The sequence below is a fragment of the Lissotriton vulgaris genome, chromosome 3_1 (genome assembly GCF_964263255.1).
Source record: "Lissotriton vulgaris chromosome 3_1, aLisVul1.2, whole genome shotgun sequence".
NCBI classification, from domain to species: Eukaryota; Metazoa; Chordata; class Amphibia; order Caudata; family Salamandridae; genus Lissotriton; species Lissotriton vulgaris.
This window is the reverse complement of record NC_141689.1, coordinates 1,374,528,019-1,374,547,485: the sequence shown is the minus strand read 5'-3', so window position 1 is coordinate 1,374,547,485 and position 19,467 is coordinate 1,374,528,019. Positions and strand designations below refer to the sequence as shown.

The 19,467-nt window shown below is 42.9% G+C and overlaps 1 protein-coding gene across 1 annotated transcript in view; it reads right to left on the bottom strand.

Moving 5' to 3' along the window:
• Positions 1-3,214: 3,214 nt before the first annotated feature.
• HEMGN (hemogen) overlaps positions 3,215-19,467 on the bottom strand; it is a 240,913-nt gene continuing 224,660 nt past the window's right edge. The window contains exon 4 of the mRNA XM_086961845.1: positions 3,215-4,002. Within this exon, the coding sequence (XP_086817971.1) occupies positions 3,887-4,002 (116 nt within the window). The 3' untranslated portion in view covers positions 3,215-3,886. The remainder of the gene's footprint in view (positions 4,003-19,467) is intronic.

Sequence of the window (19,467 nt, the reverse complement as noted above, 5' to 3'; positions counted from 1 at the left end):
CAAGCAATTAGTAAGCTAAAATGTTCTACACACAAAGGCTTCATCAGCACAAGTGTACTGATTACCCCTTCTTTCTGACATTTATTATTTTACTACTATGAACATCAATCAATCAATAAATCAGGGATTTGTGAAGGGCAAGGGGGGCATGCATTCTTAACTATATGTTTGCACCTACAAATCAATCTGAGGACACCAACTTAATTTGTAGCCTCCAATTTCGAATGACTTCACATTTACAAAACAATTTCACATTTTCAGTATTACATTTTGCTTCTTTATTTATGCACACTTTAATAATCTGTTTTTAGGTATTTAATTTTCTAAGCAGTGGCGGGACCCCTGAGTAAGTGTCACAGAACATTGTTTGATTGGCATACCATAACCATAATTGGCACATTTAATTTACCTATGTCCCTGGTGGAGAGCATTACAAGTTCCCAGGGTCTGTAAATTAAATGCTACCAGTGGGCCTGCAGCACAAGCTCTGACTGAATCTGACATGAAGCGCACAGCTCTTCGTAAATCTGTTTTAGGTATCCAGGGTTTAAACTGGGCACACATTTTGGTGAATTGGTTTCAGCTCCATTAAGCAAAAAAAAAGATCATCATACTGTAAACTCTAATAATTGAATTTTAGCTCAGTAAATTATTTCTGCTGTTGCATAGAATTTAGAGGCCAATCAGATGAAGAATATGTTCTCTAGCAATGAATATCCCACACCACAATGTTTGCTTGTTTTGGGAAAAACATGTTGTATGCCTCACACCATTTATTTAAGCTGTCAAGGCGATACAACAATAAGAGTGCCACTCTTACAAAAAGTGTTTTTCTCTTTCTGCATATGCATCATAATTGTTTTGAACCCCTCTGGCTTGATTGAAACGGTGCCACTGATCACAAAGCTTACATTATAAGCCATTTCAGCAACATTGTTCAAAAGCAGGACTTCCGGGATTACCTTTGTAAATCGCCAGATACATCAAAAGAAATGATTGATTGTGTACTTTATATTGTGAGCCAATTATGAAAATCTGCTGTTCACCGAAAGGGATAGGAATTGGCTTTAAGTACAGGCAAAAAGCATAAGGCAAAAAGCAACAAGCCACCCATTCAAAATGCATCACTTTCGAACTGAAAATCATAAAATCCTTACACTTGTTGCCACTTTACTGACCACACTAGTCACAATCTTCATTCACCAAACAGTATGCATCACAGACAAACTAAAACCACCAGGTTTAGAAATCTTTCAAAGGCTACCCAATTCAAATTCTACAGTGATAATATCCATGCACTCGAATCTATACCTAGTCTTACAGCTGTTGTTGCTGTTCTCTTGACCACACTCACCACCATTCTGAAACCAAAATCTTCCACTCACGTCCAACTGGAATGTCACTCTTTGAATTGAAAGCCAAAAGTCACAAACCATCTAACCACACAAGCTATGAAATAATTGCCATAAATCCTAACTCAAGAATGACGTTATAAACCTGAAAGCAGATTGCTCTGTGCACTGGAGCAAGTACCTCACCATCACTGCCAGAGCCACATTTTCAAATCTACCGTCTGGAATTATACAGTAGAAACAAATAAAACAGTAAAACATTGTAGCAACCCTAAACTGGAAATTGCAGTACCACACTCAATGGACAACTGCAACCAGTTTCTCATTATGGAAGTTGATGTAATTAGTCGACACATTAACATTTATCAAATGCTATTCTGTTCACCTTTCATTCCAACCCTCAAAATAAACCTCTCTAAAATGTTAGCACATTTATTCCTCAATGAAAAACTTGCATCGCTCGAGGCCACCATGTTTGAAGATGACTTTCACCATGGAAAGCCTCACTGGAGAAGCACTCACAGGAATGCTCAATGCTGTAAATACTTCCATCGTGCAGGTCATCTTTCAAAATGCACTCAATATTGGAAAATTCATCCTTCTACTGACAAAGAAATGCCAATCAGTATGCCTATGATTTAATCAACTATCAGCCAAGCTCAAACCTACCATACCTTGAGTATTCACTACAAGACCAAAATAACATCTCCTCATCCTACTTCATAAAATCCAGTCAAACTTCAACTCAAGTTGCAGCATCCAGACAACAAATATACCAGGGTGGGAGATTTCCTCATCGTGGGGTACAATTGTGACCTCTGCCTTCTGGCCATGCTTGATTTCTCAGTGGTCTTCTACACCAGTGAGCATAATTTCTACTGAGCATCATGTCTAGTTGCATGGGGTTCTACAACTCCATATTATGCTTTTCATTCCTTCCCAACCTGTAAATCTTTATAAGGGACCATCCAGAACTGTGAGACAATATTTACTCAGCAAAGTGCCCCAAAGATTAGTACGTTCACCAGTGGTCTTCAATTTCTTCATGAAGTTTACTAAGGTTTGCATGAAATTATGATAAATTTGTTTGTTGTTGATATGTATGTAATACAAATTTTCATTCTTAAGAAAAATGAAACAATATGTCGATAGGCAAGCTTTGGATCCACTCTTTGTGACCAGTTCCTTCCAGCCTAAAGAGTGTCTGTTTGCAGGCACCCCACATACCCACCTGACTCCACAATATACTGTCATGTATGCTGCTGTCCATCTAAAGAAAAACTTTCAGAAATATTCCATGCCCAAGACCATGAAGGAAGATCAACAACACCCATCAACTTTAAAAACGATTTTATCTCCACTGGAATCTCCATTAAGCCCAACATTTAACCTACCTGATTAAAAAAAGAAGAACAGTGCAATACACAAAGTCATGGCATTATCCTAATAGAAACCACATAATGCAAAACAAACCATACATCCATAGGAAATAAGTCTTCTCAAATTCCACATATTGGCAATAGAAAAGTATCCCTATGCATCTGAGGTTCTAAGCCCACTTCTCAGGTTCAGAAACAAGCAGTTCTACATGGAACATCCCATCAATATCCTTCTGCACCTATTGGCCCCACTAACAAAGCAATTCAAAGCATTGTACATGGAATTGAAGCATTTCTACCCATTAACTTTGCGTAAGGCTACATCGCATATTAACCGGATTTGTACTGTACAAATCTTAACATAAGGTCTATGCCAGCATCAGGGGATGTTTTTTTGATGATTAGATAATATCACTATACATAACAAAGCCATCTTCAAAGAAGCAACAGTAAGCAATACCACATAGGATAGTGTGCAATATATATTATCAAGATTTCAAGATCTTTATTGGAGATTTAGATCTACAAAGAGATCAATTGTAATTTAATATACACAAATCAAGACTTAGTAAATTTTTGAAAAACGTTAAAAACATCTAAGACTTTTGCAACACATCAATTCATTTACTGGACAGTAAAGCAACTTGGTTGCTGCTCTAGCTGAATTAATACCATATTTTATAAAAAGAGGTTTTAAAAGATGCATCTGAGGGATTTTAAAACAAGTCAAACAAATAGAATGTGATCTAACGTTTGTACATCACCCTTAAATAAATTGCACAAGCTTTTGTCCCATTTTATTCACCGCCAACCATCTGTAACACTGTTTAAAGTAACATAATTCAGCCTAAGCAATTGCATATACCGATGGGCATATTTTCTAAATGTCAACCTAAAGAGGGTTGTGCTGCCGAAACACAGCGAGTCCATATTATTTCATCCAGCATCTTTATTCCTCCACAAAGCCGAGTGCATTATTCCATAGAGCTAATTTTATACATTATTGTTTATTAGCATCAAGATAATTAGGCAATATATAATACTTAGTCTGCCATGATTACTCTGCCGTTCTTGCACTTCACTAATCTTTAGTATGCAGTTAAGTGTAACTGGGTACCTTCTGTTTATCAGAAACAAGTAAATCTAAGAACATTTTTAAAATAAGAAAGGGATATAGAAGTCGTTGTCAGTTTGTGCTGTGTCCTGGAGGCTCAGACTCTCTGGGATCTCATAGGCGTGTACTTGGTGAGGTTCATGGGCTCCTTCTGTTCCTGTAGTCGATACAAGAAAACAAAAATAGATAAAACCACATTTATTAATGAAACAACCTGTATAAATTATGTTCACACACTGAAAAGATTACTCCATTTAGCAGTAATTGTTTACATTTGTAAAGATTTTCTCTATGAATATGCAATTTTACATCGCATGTGATATATCGCATACCATTTCAACGCGGTTGTTACAACGACCGAGTGGTTCCATCGCATACCATTACAACGCAAGTTGTTATAACTTCTTGCTGTAGGGGGCACTGGATGTTGGAATATTATAATTTACTATTCCAACTCCAGTCTGGGCAACAGTAGGGAAGGTGTTGGATTTTAAATCCAACACCTTCTGCTCCCTACAGCAAGCCGTTGTAACGACTTGCGTTGTAATGGTTTGCGATGTAACAACGCACTCGCTGTAATGACCACATTGTAATGGCATGCGATGTATTACATGCGATGTAAAGGTAGAGTCTCATTGGGATGTGTTGGCTCCCAAGCCCTACTACTATTTCATGCTATAGGAAATTTTGTTTGCAGCTTTACTGAGCGCTAATCTCAGCCTTAAATGAACTCATACAACATGCACACCATTTGCAAAACAACTACGTACAGTTGACTTCACCTACACACACAAAATATTCATATATGTGTGTGTATATATATATATATATATGTGTGTGTGTGTTCGTGTGTGTGTGTGTATTGCCTACTGATGGTTGCCAGTACGTAGTTATAGGTAGGTCCTTGGTCCCATGAAAAAAGCATTTTTTGGCTTGCCTATACCTTTGGCGCTGGTTGATGAATCTTCAAGAAATTTTTCAAACAAATTTGACTCTCACTTCAGCTGCTGTCTGGAAAGTTTCAGGGAGATCCGTTAAGCCGGGCCGGGAAAAGTGGGGGAGGGGGCCAAAATGCATTTTCCCCAAGTTAATTTCCATAGGTATTTTGAACATGACTACAGTGGAAACCGCTAGATGGAAGTACAGCACATTTTCCAGAAAGCTAGCTCTTGGTCCAGAAAATTTGGATATCTAGGGGTACGTGGATTCCCGAATCCATGCACCAACAGCAATGCATGATTGGCTGGCTGCAACCTGAGAGGAACGTTGAGTGGCCATTTTGTTCATGGGACTCGGTTCCCAGCAGGGAAAATAAAATTAAAAAGTGATGGAAGGGGTCGGGGTAAAGGTACCCTGACCCCATGGGACTAAAGAGGGGTCTGTGAGAAACCCCTCATGGGAAATTAATTGTCCAAAACCCTATTTTTTAACCACAATAAGATCCTTGGGCTCGGATTTGGGTGAATTTGAATTCGCAAATGCAGGCCCAAATTAAAAAGAAACTACACTCACTCACAGACCCACACACCTATGCACAAATTCACTCTTTCTTTTCTATTTTTTTTAATTTTTATTGCTTTATATTTTAAATTCAGTTCTACCCTACTCCAAATCTTAATCCAACATGGAATTGGGTTTAGGGAAATCAGGTCTGAAACTTGTGCTAGCCTGCCTGCACCACAAAAGCTGGAATGGATTGTGAAACCTGAACCATCTGGCGAAGAAATGTCTTCTCTGCTGATTGAATCCTGTCCAGATTGGCATACCCCCATACTTCAGTGCCATATCGAAGTTGTGATATACATTCAGCCTGGTGGATTTTTAAGAGGTCCATTGGTGCCCTGGAGCCTAACCCATGTGAAACACTGGAAACTGCCCCATAGTTGTAACAAACTCAGATCTATTTGTCTCGAACAATGGCTTCCAACTGTTTTTAACATCAAATAAAACACCCAGGTAGGGGTACACTGTGACTTTACCCAAAAAACAATTGGCAACCTTAAAGGTTTTGCTGCTTGCTGATTAGGGCCCACTACCATCACATACGATTTTGAGAAGTTGACCGACAAATCAAGGTTCCTTATAAAAGACACATATCTGGCCAAAAGTAGATCCGACCCATAAGGACTGCGTCATCAGAATATAATAAAACAGGCAGAAATTTATCACCAACCTTAGGGCAGTCTGCCAAAACACATCACAACACAGACTCAAGCCTGTTCACGTAAAGGGTAAACAAGAAAGGGGCAAGCATGCACCCTCGATGAATGCCATAGCTAGTGGGGAATGAGCGAGTACAGGTGGTGCTCTGAGAGGAACGCACCAAGGCAGAGGTCTTTGAGTCGAGATTGGCTAGAAGGGCCACAACACTAGGATCAACCCCCATCTCACTGAGCAAGGCCCAAAGTTTTGCTCAGTTCATTCTGTCAAATGCGGACATCAAGTCCATAATGCTAAGTGAACGAATCAAACCGGGCAACCATATATTTCTTGATAATTAAATGGAGGTTCAGACATTGGTCTGAAGTAGACTTCCCTTTCCTAAAACCATCATGAACATTACTCAGGATGTTGTTTTCCTCTGCCCAATCGTCCAACCTATTTAAAATCACCCTCTCAGTACCTTGACCGACGCATCCAATAAATATATTGGGCAGTAGCATTGTGGGTTGTCTTTGTCCCCTTTTTGAAAATTAACAGCTGTAGACCAGGAGGGCAACATCCCCTATGGGCAGCCGCATTAAGGACTTGGGTCACTAGTGGAACCCAAAGCTCTCTGTTGGCTTTGAACAAATCCGGCGGCGGGATACTCTCAGGTCTGGGCACCATATTACTTGACAGGGCCAAGAAACCTTATATAACTTACTCTAAGATAACAACCACTGGACTGCAGGCAGTGACTACTCCAGCAGGAGCTTTGTCACCCTCGCAGTCCCCCTTCGTATAAACGTCTTCAAAAATATCGACCCACTGCTGGTCCGATATGTGATGGCATAAGAGAAGACCAGAGCCCTCTGCGAATCAAGGCCTATTGACCAAGAATACGACTCATTACAATGCATACTAATACCACACAAGCCATTACAATGCGGGTATTACTATGTGTTGTCAATTACAATGACCTACCATTACGTCGCATACTTTTACCACGAATATGCCTTTACCACGCATGCAATTAGAACACAAAGGTATACGTGGTAAAGGTATACTCATGGTAAAAGTATGAAAGGTAAGTTACAATACCCTGCCCTACCCTAAACCCTAATTTAATAGCCCTGCACGACCCTCCCCCAACCCCCATCCCTCTTTCCATCCTAAAACACTACCCTGCATGACCCCCTGACACTACCCTAAACCCTAAAGCACTACCCCCAGCATGACCCTTCCTGACCCCAGTCCTCTCCCTAAACTAAAACACTACCCTGCACAACCCCTAACACTACCCTAAACCCTAAAACACTACCCCCTGCACAACCCTCCCCGACCCCAGTCTACTCTCTACATTTGAACACTTCCCTGCATGACCCCCCACCACTACCCAAATCCCTAAAACGCTACCCCCAGCATGACCCTCACCCGACCAATGTCCTCTCTCTACACTAAAACACTCCTCTACACAACGCCCTGACACTGCCCTAAACCCTAAAACACTACCCCCAGCACGACCCTCCCCCGACCCCCAGTCCTCTCCCTGCACTTAAATACTACCCTGCACAACCCCCGACACTACCCTTAACCCTAGAACACTACCCTGCACTACACACACATCCCACCCTGACCACCTTTTACCCTAAAAAAGTAATCCCCAAGCCAGGCCCAATCCCCCTTACCTCTCTCTCCTCGTGGTTCCTCTCTCCTCCTGGTTTCTGCTTCACGTCGGCTCTGGGGGTCGGTGCACGTCATTGTGAGGATACCGAAGAGCCTCTGTTTCCTCACAACGAGGTGGATTGCCATTTTTTTACATCGCATGTGTTGTAAAACCGCATGCAATGTAAAGAAATGCGTAGTAATGGCTAGCCGTTGTTACATCGCATGCGAGGAGGCCATCTGTTTTTGTATTACATCTTAGTATAAGATTGATGGCTGAAACTTTTTTAGGAAATATTTATTTGGAATATTGACATTGAGTCTGTGGCTCTGTAAATAAATATCAATTATTATGATTCAGTGTTACATGAATATAAAAGGAAACATTTTCAATAAAGGAAGAGACACACTTTGCAAAAAACAGGTTTTATGTATTTTGAGTATGTAAGCATGAATGTGATAATAGAAAAACAATAAGGGTGATCCACAAAATTGGTTGAATCAGCACAAGGGGGAAGATAGTTTTGTTTCGGTTATTTGAACCATGTTCCCTTTGTTCGTTTGAAGGGGTACTCTCTATTAGTTTTAACGTTAATGTTTCCCATTGACGACCTTCCAGAAGAGAGAGCTATCCCCCGTGTCACAAGCCTGAAAATGGTCCTACCAGGCTAACTCTTGAAAATCGTGTTTGCAGACAATTTGAGCCTGCTTGTAGGTCCACATAAAATCTTTAGCCAATTGCCCATCCCTTGGTGACTGCTCCATAGCAGCCTTCAGCTGACACAGGGTTCTCAAACAGTCCCTGTCAAATCTGGGGTTTTGCAGTACCGGGCTGCTAGAGACTGTTACCATCATTAGCTTATGAACCCCTGAGGCAATACCTTTAAAAGCTTCCAATACTACCCCGCACCCTGCATCACTATCCAAACAAAGTTCGATCTCTCGAGAACGGATTGCAAAGAGGGAAGCTTGGAAGCGCTGAGGGTCCATCTGTGACCATTTCAGCCTTCTCTCCTGGTTGACAATTGAGAGCCTCGTTAGAGCCCCCTTTTGCTGTGATTGAGGGACCTTGGGAACATCCAGAGGTAAATATGAATGATTAGGATCACTAAAGGGACAAAAAACGATGTTTACAAGGGAAATCAGGAAATAGAAAGGGGCTAAAACAAATTTCAAAATCAATGAATGACCTACAACTCCTCCCTTTAAAAGTCTGACAAATTACAAGGTTCAACTAGTCCAGCAGTTTTTCCATGGTAAAAAACAAATTATGAGAGTCTAGGAACTCATTGATGCTCCGGGCCTTTGTGTGAGTGTACACAGTGTAACTCTTTCTTCAGCAGACAACTATGAGTTAGGGCATCACCATCTTGAGGTGTGGGTCACATAAATGACAATTAAAATCACCAGCAAGCACGATTAGACTTGCACATCACTCTTAGCTGGCATCAAGCTCAAAACATGATCCAGATGGGAAACACCACAGGCCTTAACCTGTCCCCCTTATTGTTGTAAAAGGTAATTGACACCAATATTAAACAACCTGGCAGAGATAAGTGTGCCCCTTGCATGTTGCGCGCCTCCCAGTGGAGGTCACCAATAGAACTACTCAATTCCATTGTAATTAACATCATTTAGCCCCCTTTGACCTTGCTCGCAATTGAAGGTACTCCCCGGTTCAAAATAGGTTGTATAACCCTCAAGAAAGAAAATATTTTTGGTTTCCCATGTTTCCTGGAGACAAATTATATGAAACGATTTAATAAATTACACTTAATACGGGGGTCTCCTTAGCTGGACGAGACCACTGAAAAAGGCATTGAAAATCTGTTGGGCGAGCTAATCTACTCGGTCTGTAAAAAAATCAGAGAGAGGAGAGCCATCCATGAGCTGCCTAAAGTGGGTAGGGGGCAGCTGCAAAACGTTCACCTGCTTGCCAGGGGTTATTGAAATTAACCACCATGCAATAACCTGCCCATGGTTTCCTACTCTAACCTATCCAGCTTACTCTGCGGACCATAATGATGGAGTCTGCTAACCACCCTCTACAAGTCAAATGGGATCGAAACCATTGCACTTAAGATCCTGAAATGATTCACCAATAGAATTGGAGCTGGAGGAGACATTCACTCACATATCCACTTACCCACCCACACACCATGCAGCCACTCACACATATACCCACACGACTACTCAGACACCCACTCACTTACACACCCACACAACCACTCACACACCCATACAGCCACTCACATACCACTCACACACACACTCACAGGCCCTCATAACCACACACTCATATAATCACAGACCCACACAGCTTACCCACACTACCTCACACACTCACACACCCACACAACCACTCATACAGCCACTCACACACCCATACAACCACTCACAGACCAACTCACTGACCCACAAAAACCACTCACACAGCCACTCTCACATCCGCACACGGACTCGCATAGCCAGTCACACATGCACTCACACACCTACCACACACACACACACACACACACCAGTGTATACACCCACACAACTACTCAAACACCCACTCACACACACTCACTCACACACCTACTCACATGACACCCTCACATACCCAGATCACAGAGACGTTATTTTTAGGAAATAGCTTTAAAGAAACCATTGGAATTCACTGAAAGAACACAAGTTACAGAGACGTTATAGTTAGGAAATAAAATAAAAAAAATCTTAGAAACAAAGGTTACAGGGAGATTTTAGTTAGGTTCAGATTTTACACAAACAAAACCATAGAAATTCATCAGTTATAGTTAGTTATAGTTATCTCAAGTGACTGTAACTTGTTCCCTAAAGTAACTATAACTTAAACCCTCACAATGCAATGCTAATTACCCTATATATTACATCACTCATGACTTCTTCTATGACATCATTGATAACATTACTGCAACATTCGCAGTGAAATTATTGAGAAAACTGCATGGCGGGTATTAGAAATGGGGTCTCTAGGTTGGCAGTGGTTTGCACCCTGTTCAAGTAGGGATCCTCACTCTAGTCATGGTAAGTAATTTACATACCTAAGATAACCTCTGCTCACACCCTTGGTAGCTTGGCACAGAGCAGTCAGGCTTATCACAGAGGCAATGTGCAAAGTATTTGTAAACACACACACAGTAACAGAGTGAAACACTACAAAATGACTCCACACCAGTTTAGAACAATAGCCAATATATATCTGAATAAAACAAGACCAAAATGAAAAGAATCCAACACACCCAAATCAAGATATCACTTTTTAAATATTAAATCAATTATAGCTCCTAGAAATCAAAATTAGCTTCAACCGGGTCTATTTGGTCACGGTCAATGACTCCACAAAGTACGTCTGACCTCGATGGAGCAAGGGCTGGTTATGGAGTTGGCAGACACCACTACAATACCTTGGAGGTGTCGAGAAAAACAAAGGCGATGTAAAACACAGTGGAGGGAAGGTCTTGTGGAGGCTGGCGCGGCCGTGTTCCTTGCTGTAGCAGACAAGGTGGAGCTGAGGTTGCAGGTGCAGGAACCCCCGTTCCTTGCTGTGGAGCAGCATCAATGAGGTGCCAGAAGTCAAGCCACGAGGGTTTGGTTCCGCGGCGTCGATGTCGAGCCATGCCACAGGTGTCGAAGTTGGAAGTGTGCAATACAGACTTCAGTGAAGCAGACTAGTCTAGTGATGGAGCTTCTAAGGTGCTGTATTGTCAGGGGCCTGTGGTGCCTGTGGTGCAAGTCGTAGTTGGTGTGCTGAGCTGGGCCATGGCTCAGATGTAGGCAGCTGTGCGTTGTCCTCAGAGCCAGCAGTACAAGTTACAGTTGTTGCATTTGAGAAGGACCACGGCTCCGGTGCAGGCAGCGGTACGTTGTCGTCAGAGCCTGTGGTGCAAGTCATGATGGGTGTGCTTGCGCGGGACTGTGGCTCCGGTGCAGGCAGTGGTACGAAATCAGAGTTGCAGACAGTGACCGATTTCAAAGTCAATTGTCGATTATGCTTTGGTTTCTTCTTACTAGCACCCCAAAGTCCCTTCCAAGGGCCCTGGTACTGGAATTGCCACCACTTGTCTATGGTATGTAAGGTAGCAATCTCCATGCTGTAGCATCATCTGAAACCTGACTAGTAGCCATAAAAGTGGAGGATTAGCCGTTATACACAAAAATCCCTCATGTGTAAGCAAATACCTTCTACCAACTTCACATCCTTTGAATGTCTTGAAGCTGCAATTAAAATCACACACTAACACTTTGACCTCATTCATATTATTTATCATCTTTTAATCTCAAATAAAGTTTTCTACAGCACACTACAGCACATAGTTACATGTATCACCTCAGAACCAACAATATCTCTAAACAGCACCTTCCTCGAGATCCCAATATTTCTGGGGCATTCCCAAATGCAATATCTTCCAGTTACCATCCTCTACATCCCCCTCCCCGGTCATTGTCAACCATACGTCCCGTAGAGAGTTTAGTCTTGTATCCTGGAATTCTATTGTATCCTGGAATATGGCTGGTTTGTCCTCTAAGTGTACTGATGACAGATTGCTGTTATATGCTAGGTCATATAAAATGTTATGCCTACAGGAGACTTGGAAGACTAAGAACACTTTCTTTTTGGACGGGTATAAGACCATCTTTTGTCCAGCATTAAATTCAACAATGGGACGAGCCAGTGGAGGTCTTTTTGTATTTGTGGCCCTAGACCTATGTAAAGATTTAAAGATTTTTAAATGGAATTCTCAGGTTTTCCAAGGCATTGTATTGCATATGGGAAGAGCACCCACTGTTGTGATCAATAATTTTTATAATGGTAAGAAGGGTTAGGGGGGACTCTCCAATCTTAATGCTTTAAACTGTGCTATAGATGATCTAAAGGAGGATGGTCGGGGCATACCAATTTTAAGTTAGTGGGTGATTTTAACTGTCATTTGTGTCTATCTCTTGTGAAGAATCAGTTGTCTGCCCAGCCATGCCCGCTTTCGGAAGATCTCCACATGGAACACACAATGGAAGGGAAGGTTCTAAATAATGCGTTACTCACACACAACCTGGTGAATACCTTAGACCTTTGGCACCCTGGGCCTATTTCTCAGTTGCCCCCGTCCTTTAAAGGTAGGGGTGCTGCAACCTTATAGACTTTATATTTGTGACAGCACCTTTGGGGGAGGCCCCTGGATCATTTAATACAAAGGATAGTGCTTTTAGCGGCCACAACCCATTCACATTGGTACTGACGGTGTTGGGCCATCCCATCATAGGTCCCTCTAAGTCTCAGGTATCCTTAACTTCCACCAACCAGGGTAGACGCCTTAGAAGGGCAAACATAGATGTAAAGGCTTTCAATCGTAGCCTTTTTTCTTCATGTCTGAACGAGATGGGTGCATGTCTGAATCTCAGCTCTCCATGTGAGGAGATTTTAAGCTCATTCTCCACCATTGCCCAGAGAGTTTCTGATTTTTTAACTATACAGGCTGGGGGGCCGGTTCCGGCCGACCCTTCATGGTTTGACCAGAGGTGCTCGCAGGCATTAAGAAGGCTAAAAACAGCCCTGAAACAGGTGCCCCTGGTGAAAGCTAGAGTGTCCCTGTGTTAACGCCTTTATAAAAAATCAATAAGAGAGCGCAGGTGCCATCTCCAAAAGCAGGCATGGGAGGATCTAGCTAAAAAGGGCGAACTGAGGGATTCTTCCTTATTTTGAAAAATTATCAATAGTTCCTGTTTCGCAGAAGCAACAAATCCGACAGTATGCCACCACATTACACCAGAGTGGATGTTCCACTATGAAATAGTTTATAATATTGCCTGCAATGGCGAGTGTAGTGTAGACATTCCCCTTTCTGTGTCGGTTCCCCCCATTAGTTTCTCTTTAGAGGAGGTAATCTCTACCATTGAGCTTCTGGCTTCAAAAAAGGCCCCATGACCTGACGGTATTCTCTTTCACGACAACCCTGAGGTCTGGGCTCCCCTTTTAACCCAAGTCCTAAACGCGGCGACCTTGAAGGGGACATTGCCCTCTTGTTCCATGGCCATCATAGTGCCAATTTTCAAAAAAGGAAATAAGGATAAGACACAATCCTATCGTCCAATCTCCCTTATTGATGCTGTAGTTAAGGTCATGGGTCGGGTACTTTTATCTAGACTGTCTTTTTGGGCCACAGATAACAATATTTTATCTGAATACCAATATGGTTTTCATGAGGGCTTGTCAACATCTGACCAATGCCTCAATCTCTGACTTTTGATTTCTAAGTATACTGTGGCCCAACTGGGTGCCATGTACTTGGCCTTTATGGCCCTTACGTCCGCATTTGACCGGGCAAACCGGTCTAAGTTGTGGGACTAACCTCATTGGGAGTGGATCCTCGTATCGTACATCTAATTATATCACTCCATGCCCATACATCAGCAGCATTGAGAGTCTCCCACGAGGGAGAACTTTCCAATCATTTAATTGTATACATGGGGTGCACCAAGGATGCATTTTAACTCGGTCTATATCAACGGCCTTGAGACGGCACTCTTGGCCCTCCATTCAGACTCCCCTAGAGTAGGCAGGAGAGTTCTGCCAGGCCTACTCTCTGCGGACTACGCGGTGCTCATAGCCCGTACGGGCCAGGGCTTGCATGTTTTAATAGACGGTTTCCTGTGGAACTGTGGGTGAATTACACCAAGTGCTATGTACTAGTGGTGGGTCCACGGGGGCTCCGAACAAAAAGATTTAATGCCGGCAATCATATTCATGGAAAGGTCCCGGCCTTTCCCTATTTGGGAGTGCTATTTGATGGAAAACTACGTTACATTTTATATCATTGTGTAAATATTTTTCATTCCCCAGAAAACGTTTCCTCCGGCCCCTGTTAAAAAATCTGATGTTTAGGCATGCCAAAGTGACCCTCTTGCATTTACAGTTGCTATCCAACCCTCTTATACCCTGTGCAGTGTTAAGTTTCTTTCGGGCCGCTTATAGATCTACAAAACACACAAGGTGATGGACGGAATGTTGCACATTGGCAAAACATTCACCCCCAGTCAAAGATCTGGGTTTAATCCATTGTTATTTTGCTCACCACGCCACCCTAGTTCAGACATGGCCATATGCAAATCAGTCTTGACCATGTGCCTCATGGGAACAGTCCAGCCCGAACTGCCAAGCCATGTCTTCCCTGGACCGGAATCAAGCATCCTAGGACCGGTTCCTGGCTATCAGCCGTCATCAGCCAGGATAGCTTGAATCCAGTGGCGTAGTGAGCACGGGACCCACATCTGGGCCTACCCTTCCCACATAGGGCGAACAGCAAAACACACAAGGTGATGGGCGGAATGTTGCACATTGGCACAAACATTCACCCTCAGTCACAGATCTGGGTTTAATCCATTGTTATTTTGCTCACCACGCCACCCCAGTTCAGACATGGTCATATGCAAATCAGTCTTGACCCTGTGCCTCATGGGAACAGTCCAGCCCGAACTGCCAAGCCATGTCTTCCCTGTACCGGAATCAAGCATCCTAGGACCGGTTTCTGGCTATCAGCCGTCATCAGCCAGGATAGCTTGACTCCAGTGGCGTAGTGAGCACGGGACCCACGTCTGGGCATACCCTTCCCACATAGGGCGAATAGCAAAACACACAAGGTGATGGACGGAATGTTGTACATTGGCAAAACATTCACCCCCAGTCACAGATCTGGGTTTAATCCATCGTTATTTTGCTCACTACGCCATCCCAATTCAGATATGGCCATATGCAAATCAGTCTTGACCCTGTGCCTCATGAGAACAGCCAAGCCCGAACTGCCAAGCCATGTCCTTCCTGGACCGGAATCAAGCATCCTAGGACAGGTTTCTGGCTATCAGCCGTCATCAGCCAGGATAGCTTGACTCCAGTGGTGTAGTGAGCACGGGACCCACATCTGGGCATACCCTTCCAACATAGGGCGAACAGCAAAACACACAAGGGGATGGACAGAATGTTGCACATTGGCAAACCATTCACCCCCAGGCACAGATCTGGGTTTAATCCATCATTATTTTGCTCACCACCCCACCCCAATTAAGACATGGCCATATGCAAATCAGTCTTGACCCTGTGCCTCATGGGAACAGTCCAGCCTGAACTGCAAAGCCATGTCTTCCCTGGACCGGAATCAAGCATCCTAGGACTGGTTTCTGGCTATCAGCCGTCATCAGCCAGGATAGCTTGACTCCAGTGGCGTAGCGAGCACGGGACCCATGTCTGGACATACCCTTCGCAGATAGGGACAACAGCAAAACACACAAGGGGATGGATGGAATGTTGCACATTGACAAAACTTTCACCCCCTGTCACAGATCTGGGTTTAATCGATCGTTATTTTGCTCACCACGCCACCCCAGTTCACATGCTTATAGATATAGACTATCCAGAATCGATTGAATTTTGGGTAGCTGGGTTTTACTCATTTGTATTATTTTTATCTTTATTGTGTATCAGTATGAATTGTTTGCTTATTTATTATATGATGTACTGTATCTTTTATGGTTGCTTTGAACACGAATAAAGAAATATATATACAAATAAATCTCTTCAATTCACTCTATCATTCAAACAAATGACCTTCAACAACAGTCCTCCCAGCTCACTTCAAAGGCTGAGTCCTTGTCTTATGACATCCAAAGCCAAAACAGTTCAGTGCTGACAGCCAATCAAAATTGACATGTCTGACTATTGCACCATCCCATTTTCACTTTCTCAGGCACCACTATGGATAGATCCATTAAAAATCTCTTATGCAACCTCATGGAGGTAATTTAGTCACAGCAACTACACAATCTCCTTGATATTATTGATATCAACACATTTCATAACAAACATAACTGCATTATTTTCAAAGCCATTGATTTTGTGGCCCTACTGCAAATAAATGTTTACTCCCCATACCCTCTTGTCCTTTGTTCTCTCATGAACAAAAATTTTAAAAAAAGGAAATACATGCACTCCAAAAACAATGGAGACTCACCAACTTTTCAATGATTAACAGGAAGATCAAATCCCTTATACAACCATAACCCAGAAAGATTAATTCTATTCTCAACACTTTTCACCCTCTTTGGTGAATCATAGTTAGAACTTTGGAAAAACTCAAACGCCTCCATTCACCAATATGCTAAAGAAACCAAACTCTACCTGAAAACCACAACTCTAAACAACATTCTCACATTGCGAAAAATCTTTCCTAATATTCATTCATGGATGAACAACAACTTTCTCACACTCAGTCCTAAAAGGACAGAATACATTTTGTTCTATTCCAAATGAAAAAAACAATTGTTAACCCAGCACTACTGCAGCACTTTGATCTGCCAGATGTCACCCCATTTCTGTCACCATCAGTCTGCTCCTCGAGAATAACGATAGACCCTTCCTTAAACTTGGTTCAATACATTAACAACATCATCAAAAGATCTATCTTCGAATTCCAAATGCTAAAGACACTATAACTAATTTTCCAACCTGATCACTTGAAAAAGGCTGGATACTACCAAGAACTACTGGCAATGTAGTTCTTGCTGGGGCCACTCATTTCAACTCTAAAAGCCATGTTGTATGCAGCGGCCAGACTTCTCTACTCATCCAAACAATTTGATCACACTACCCCAATGCTGGTGGATCTGCACTGGCTCACTGTTAAAGCAAGAATCAAATTCAAGCTGGGATACTTAGTTTTCAAAGCAATCCAAGCACAATCATCGTTCTACTTAACTAACCTTAAGAAGCACAGACAACGTTCTCTTGGACACACCATTATTCTGAATCTCTCACTCTCTACTTCACAGCTTTCCAAACTTTTCATGTTGGTGACACACTTTTTCGACAGGCATAATTTTGCGACATGGTAATGCAGCGTAGCGAGCCTGAAACATCTAAGGGGGGTTCAGGGGGCGGGGGTGAAGATATGGAACCCATCAACTGTGATGTCATGAACTGAGACGATTGTGCAGACATGGAACCTTATCAAGTGTAATTTGGTGAATTACAGGACAAAAGCCAACTATGAAGACAGACACAAAGAACTGTCATATCATTATTAATGGTACCGAGACAACTGTGAAGACGTGGAACCCATCAACCGTGAGGTCACAGAACATAACCAAGTGTAATTTTTACAGACTTCTGCAAACTATAATAAACCATGCCTACTTTGGCATCACAGACACCAACCAAGTGACAATCAAAGAACACTACAACAATCAAACAGTTATTTATTTTCGGGACACTTTCAACTTGACCTTTTACATTTAACATTTGGTAGAGCACATCTGTGGTAGAGTATGCATGCAAAAAGCTGAATTTATTTTTGTTTTCATCACAGAAACCCCACCAGCGGCGGCATCGTACACTTCACTTAATCTTTTACAAAATACTCTCACTTTGCAGTAAGAGAAATAAAAGTAGACACCAATTTCCAAACAAGCAGCTATTGTGGGAAGACAGTCTGACGTTTGATGTACCCCAGAGAGTGCACCAGGCTGCAGATGAGGAGAGAGTGCACCAGGCTGCAGATGAAGAGAGAGTGCACCAGGCTGCAGATGAGGAGAGAGTGCACCAGGCTGCAGATGAGGAGAGAGCGCACTAGGCAGCACTGGCTGCCGCTAAGCAGTGTGCAAGAGCTGACCGCAGATATGGACAGAGCACACAACGGAACACCACAGAAGGAGGTAGGGCAGTATGACTGGGGGTAGATAAGGAGAGCGCACAGTGACTAACTACAGTACACTAACATAAGGACAGGGTGCACCAGAACTAACAGCAGATAAAAAGCGGGCACCAGGACTGGCTTCATCTAAAAAGACGGTGTACAAGGGATGACAGCAAATAAAGACATATGATTATATCTGTCCTTATCTGCTGTCAGCCCTTGTACACTGTCTTTTTAGCTGCGGTTATATATATGTCTGCAGTTATATATATACATATATATATATATATGACTGCAGCTAAAAGGAGTGTACAAGGGTTGACAGCAGATGAGGACAGAGCGCACCAGAAGTAACAGTTTGTACCAGGACCGGTTGAAACTTAAATGACAGTGTACAAGGGCTGACTGCGGCAGAAAGAGTGCACTACAGCTGGGGACAGATAAGGACACCTGCGGGGGAGACCGAGAATGACAGAGTTTGAGGAGCAGCTGGAGAGGGTGCTTCGATCTGCCTGTCTTCAAAGAGCACAAAGTGGGCCATGGGCAGCGCCAGTGCTGGCTCAGAACAGCAGTGTGCACACAGCACGCATCTGCAGCCACATTTCCGGGACGGATGTAAATAAACCAGAGTAAGTTCAATTCAAATAATCAACAGGGCAGTCTGAGGCGTAAGGACGGGATGCGGCAGTGCACGTCCAGGGCACCTGAAGGCAGAGCCGGTCCTAGGCCTTCTGAGGCCCTGGGCGAAAGGGAAGATGTGAGGCCCCTCCTAATTGCATATTGCGTCGCAAGAAGTGACATCACAGAAAGTGACTTCACAGGACTATTGATCTTAGTTATTTGGCATCACTGAAGCAAACTAATGTGGATATCAGTAACATGGACAAAAAGTAGAGGCAATCCAAAAAATCACAGGCAAGTATTGGCACAGCCCACCAGCAAATACAATATGCCCACAAACAGCCCAAAAAAACAACCAATGCACTGATCTGTCAGCCAAGCCTTTAGGGCCTGGTTCACCTGTCGCCATTCCCACCCCACTAGCCTCTCGAGTGCGGTCCTATAAAATCACTCCCACCATATATATGGTTTAATAGTCAAATATCATAATGTTCAAC